Source organism: Pimephales promelas, chromosome 22 (assembly GCF_988280905.1).
Source record: "Pimephales promelas chromosome 22, fPimPro1.hap1.1, whole genome shotgun sequence".
Classification (NCBI taxonomy): Eukaryota; Metazoa; Chordata; class Actinopteri; order Cypriniformes; family Leuciscidae; genus Pimephales; species Pimephales promelas.
In genome coordinates, this window is record NC_142790.1 from 22,741,507 (window position 1) to 22,747,506 (window position 6,000).

The 6,000-nt window shown below is 38.6% G+C and overlaps 1 protein-coding gene across 1 annotated transcript in view; it reads left to right on the plus strand.

The window, feature by feature from the left end:
• The window catches only part of vipr2 (vasoactive intestinal peptide receptor 2), a 35,387-nt gene that overhangs the window by 21,077 nt on the left and 8,310 nt on the right, over nt 1–6,000 (plus strand). The window contains exons 5-6 of the mRNA XM_039684809.2: nt 5,222–5,319; nt 5,671–5,806. Coding sequence (XP_039540743.2) covers nt 5,222–5,319; nt 5,671–5,806 — 234 coding nt within the window. The remainder of the gene's footprint in view (nt 1–5,221; nt 5,320–5,670; nt 5,807–6,000) is intronic.

Here is a 6,000-nt window from a genome sequence, read left to right on the forward strand (position 1 = left end):
AAGGAACACTCCGACTTTTTGGGACTTTAGCCTATTCACCTTACCCCCCAGAGTTAGATAAGTCCATACATACCTTTTTCATCTCCGTGCGTGCTATAAGTCTGTTTGACGCACCCACCGCTAGCCTAGCTTAGCACAAAGACTGGATGTGAATGGTTGCAGCTTTCATACTAATCCAAATGAGTGACAAAATAACGCAAACGTTTTCCTATTTACATGTTGTGGTTTGTATAGTCACAGACTGTGCAAATATCAAGGCCATATGAGACACAGACATCTTTTGACCGTATAAATACTATATTTTCTGAAGGCGAAGCACTGCTACTTGGGCAGAGTGATAACAATCATCTGAGACGCACCGTGACGAGGAGCAGAGAGTTCGCTTCGCTCAACGTTGGAATAAAGAGTCAGCAATTACTAACGATAGAAAAGCATAGTTTATCATGGGTGTTTGCTTTATTGTATGAGCTGTGACAATAAACAGGGGAGACCAGGTAATACAGTACCATGTTTCATTGATTTCCAACCAAAAACGCACCCAGATTTATAAATATCACATGAATAAATAATTATTATTACAGGAATCAATATATTTTAAATGCAATTTATTAGCTGAACCAAATGTATTCAACAGTAAATACATTTGCCTATATAATATACAGTATTGCATTACTATAGGATAGAATAAGGGGAAAGTAATAGCACAAATTGTTTTTGCACAATGAACTCACAGCCTATCGTACCCTTTTGCACGCTCAAGTTCGTTATTTCCATGGTTATTTCAAATTTAGGCTACTAGGAGCGCCGCGCGCAGGGTGCAAGTTCAACGCGGTGAACGCGTTAGTTTTTTTTTCCCAAGCGCGTCCGCACCGCATCAAGATAAAAACATATTCATACCCTAATCATATAATAGTGTCACTAACGTTACATTAGATCTGGCTAAAGGCACTGTTACAGTAGGTCATCTAAAAACATAACGGAACACTTACCTCAGCCGCAGGTCGCAGGTGATCCACTTGTCCTGTCTGTGCTATCGATGGGATGGCCGTATCCTTCAGCACATTATGGTCCGTGTGGCAAATTCCATTTTTTCAAAATAGTCGTCCATTGAAATGTACCGAGCAAACATAATGTCCCTTGATAATCTTAGGTGTGTTTGGATAAATATCCAGAGTTAGCCATTTCTTCATCCAGTCAGCGTTTTTAGTTGGAATTCTGTGAAACATGGTTACCTCCCCTGTTTACTGTCGCAGCTATTTACAATAGAGCGAAAACCCATGACTCTAAACTACGCTTTTACTATTTATAAATTGCTTACTCTATTACCCAAACACCGAGCGAACTCTCCGCTCCTCACCACGGCGTGTCTCCGGTGATGCGGTTATTACGCCATCAAAGTAGCAGTGCTTCGCCTTCAGAGAATAGTTCCTAGGTTTTATACGGTTAAAAGATGTCTGTGTCTCATTTGACTTTGTTATTTGTACATTATGTGACTATACAAATCACAACATGTAAATAGGAAAACGTTTGCGTTATTTTTCCACTCATTTGGATCAGTATGAAAGCTGCAACCATTCACATCCAGTCTTTGTGCTAAGCTAGGCTAGCGGTGGGTGCGTCAAACAGACTTATAGCACGCACGGAGATGAAAAAGGTATGTATGGACTTATCTAACTCTGGGGGGTAAGGTGAATAGGCTAAAGTCCCAAAAAGTCGGAGTGTTCCTTTAAGATAATTGTGACAAAGTTCAAGGTTCACGGAGGTGATGGAAGAAGACAAGGGGTCGGCGAATACTGGAGCTCGTGTGTTTTATTAGATAAACAAGCAATAATCTTTCCTCAGCACACTTCACAATCTCTCAGTCACAACAGAACAAAACTCTTTCCCGCTGATTCAGAGCTTCCTTTACATTCCACTCAGGATCAAATAAACAGCTCCAGTTCAGCACACGAGCTCCAGTCTCTCTCAATGATGTGTCCAACTGGCCCGCTTAAATCCTCTCCCAACGCCAATCACTGGAATTACAGACAGGTGTTTATCATTTGAACTTGACCCGCTTACTTCCCGCTCGACTCCTCCCCCGCTCTCCCGCCACAGACAGCGCTAAACCACGCCCCCCATACCACAATAATCAACCTAGTATTTTAACATTTAAAAAAGTCTAAATAGACTACTTAGACATCGTCTAAACAATGCTCACCTTTTCCTAGGCCTTGCACCGCATATTGAGGTCCAAGTGCTATATTAGTGTCACTTTTAATCTGAAGTTCTCCAGAAGTTTTCCATGGGCATTCCCTGAAACACATATCACATCCAACAATAAATAAGAGACTGTCTGAACAAGGAAACAATTCCTCATCTCATCTAAAGCCAGCACAGAGGCTGGTTTCTGTCTCCTCCTTTTAACCGCTACAGCAGTTAACCTGTAGACCTAGTATGAAAGATAGCACAATAAAAGAAATGTCAACCAATAGATTTACTTCTGTATTGATATAGGAGTTTATATATATATATACAGTAGGGGTGTGCAAAGCAGCCGCTATTTGTATTTGTATTTGTATTTGTTCAGGGAGGAAAAGTATTTGTATTTGTATTTGTATTCGAGTAAAATTCAAAATAGGCATAAAAATCTTTAAAAATAGGCCTACTTTATAGTGTATGGATTCTTTAATTATATCCATTATAATAATTATGGATATGCAATATTGGTTGATTTTTTCTATAAATCCAGCAATGAACATGTAACAAGAAAAGTTGAAAAGAAAATAACAGTCAGCCATTACCTCATGAACCATGGTTAAACCAACAACTAATAAAATACAATTGTGAACATTATGAACCCCAACACCACGGTGGAGGACGCTGTGCAGACAGAATAAGTTATATGGATAATTTATAGTGAGGAGGTTGATTATGAGCCCGACGCGAAGCCTGGAGGGTTTTCGCTATAACTACGCCTCGCTCTACATTACCCCGCTTATTACATGGCTACCTACCAAATACATCAATAATTTGACTCAAAATATGGATATAAAAAGGAGTTTATTGATTTAAAAAACGATTGTATCGCTCCCGCTAAAAAAAGAAAAATAGTCCGTTCTGTCTCTACGTTTAGAATCCATGGCAACGCTCTGTTTTTCATAGCAACGGTGTGTTATACTTATAAGCAGCGGCCTGTTATAATAACAGACCGCATTCTACATTGGAATTCAATCAAGCCATGAAACAAATAATTACCGTTACCGAGCTAACAGAGCTACGTAAACAGAGCGAACATGAAAGCACCCGTCTGCAGACGTCAATAATGGAATATACTCCCGATCAAACTCCGCTTCCCAAAAGTTATAAACTGCCACCGGAACATAGTTAAGGTACAAACATCTATTAAACAAAAATAGTGATGCAGTTAAGTGTTTTTTTTTTTTTTTCGCTCAGCCGAGCCCTCTCTGTTGCTGTGTGGAGCAGCCTGTGTCAGTCACCTCTTCCTGAACGTCACTCACTCAACTCGCGCACTGACTCAAGTCACTCAACTCGCGTCTCGTGAGGAACGCAGCTTTTTGATATAAAGTATTTCTTGTTCCCGAATACAAATATTTTTTTAAGTATTTGTTCGGAATAAGTATTCGTAAAAAACACATTATTTGTACCTTTCCGAATACCGTATTCGGATTCGGCTCCACCCCTAATATACAGTATATATATATATATATATATATATATATATATATATATATATATCAATAAATATATTATTTAAATGCATTATACTTTGGCCAATTGTGACGTTAATAAAATTCAAAAAAATTTAATGAATGAATTTTTGTCTTTTCTAATAATTTTGTCAAATTATTCAAAGAGTGCAAACTTTTTATTTATGACACACAAAATATACACTATAAATGTATTTTTTTTTTTATTTTTGTAATGTCATACAGTCACGAATGTATCACTGCTCTGAAAGCAAAGTAAAAAACACGCACGCAGACAAAACATTATTAACGTACAGATAAACCAAAAGTTGTTAAATATTCATCTAACGGTGAATTTGTGAGAATTTCCCTGAATGTTTCTTTCAGCTTTATGTTTAAAGTAGTGCAGGAGGAATGTTCCTGGTGTTGTTAATGTTGATGAGTGGGTGCTCTGGCTCCAGTGTGCCATGTAGTAAGTCAGACTGAAAGAATGCTGTTTATGGGGGATGAATCTGTCTGAGCTTCATCATTCTTCCACCGCCAAGCAGCTGCCTGTCCAAAAAGCCTTTTCTAAGGTTATTATTCACCCTGTGATCCTTGTTATGTGATGTTATTTTACAAAAGCGTATTTGTTCATCTACAAGTGTATTTCAGACATTCCTGTCTGAAAATTTTGTCCTAATCATATCCCTAGCCCTAACCCTACCCAGAATCAGAGGGGAATGATCGGTGAATAGCACTGATGTAGAAGCACCTAACACTGGTTGTAAGCTTAAATGTGACAAAGTGTAAACTTGTCTCTCAAATCTGATTGGTTGATTGGAATGTTGTTTCAGAATCAACAAAGATGTTGATCCAGGAACAAGTTGCACTTGGTGAAATCAGGGTCACCATGTTAAAAGGGATAGTCTGGGTTACAGATTGTGCTTAACTTCATCATGTAGCCCAATATTATTTTAATATATTCATTTAGATTTAATTTTTTCCGGATGCACACTGTGCGATTTATAATAGTTCTTTACAAAGACTTCAGATTTTTGCCTAGGATAAGAGAAATCTTTTCGGATTTGCAAAATTTGTCTCAAACGGCCAAATCGTGGCAAAAATCGTAAACTGTGAACCCAGCTTAAGTAAAATGGTCATACAGAATTATTTTTTTAAGAACCAAGTGAAATTGCAACTGGACAGCCGGTGTTAATCATGCCTTTCTGTTATGTGTGATCATGATGTATAAATTGCAACCCTGACATTTTGTTCTACTGGGAAAAAAAGAATGATTTTTATGCATCATGAGCGTGGGTGGGCGATGACAGAATTGAAATGTTCTGGAAAATGTGCAACATGATTAAACTAGCCAAATTGTAGACAAACTTTTACAGTAGGCCAACCTACAATCATCTTTTTTTGCTTACAATAATCAGGCAACTTTATTTTCAGACAAAGTACATGCCTTGGAGTGAATCACTGAATTTTATGTCTTAATCAAATGCAAATACAAGTGTTTCTCACACTCTGTTTCTCTCTCTGTCCAGCTTGTTTTCTACACGGTGATGAAGGCCCTTTACACACTCGGACACAGCCTCTCTCTCATCGCACTTATCACCGGCAGCACCATCCTCTGTCTGTTCAGGTTTGAAACAGAGTCTTAAATAGTTCCAGTAGTTGAGTCTGCTTTATATTACAGCACACTTTGTATGGATGGACGAGCCTGCCTTATATTAATTGTAATCATTTGGCAGGCTTCTGAACGACTATATTTTAAACTTTTTGACATTGAGGATAAACATTATGCTTGGCGCACGGCTTACCCCGATAGTGTTTATCTTGCTGGAATGAAATTATTAATTTAAGAATACGTCTGGAGATGTGATGAATGGAACCGTGCTTAAGACGTCTTTGCGTTTTTCTCACAAACTAACCATACGCACAATTAAAATAGAAAGAGTCCAGGTTTATTTACAGTACTGTCACGCTCCAACAGAAAACTCCACTGCACCAGGAACTACATCCATCTGAACCTGTTCTTCTCCTTCATACTGAGGGCAATCGCTGTGCTGGTCAAAGATGCCATTCTGTTTTCCCACGAGAACGTAGAATGTACAACGGAGCCATCACTGGTGAGTGACTCCATCCATACAGAAGATCCACAAGTAAATTCATGTAATTAAGGGTACGTTTACATTGCAATAATATACCAAAAATTCACATAGATCCGCGCAAACGACTAAAACGTCACTTTGAAGCATACGCAGGGCTGCCAACTCTCACGCATTCAGCATGAGACTCACGCAATTGAGCCAGTTCTCACGCC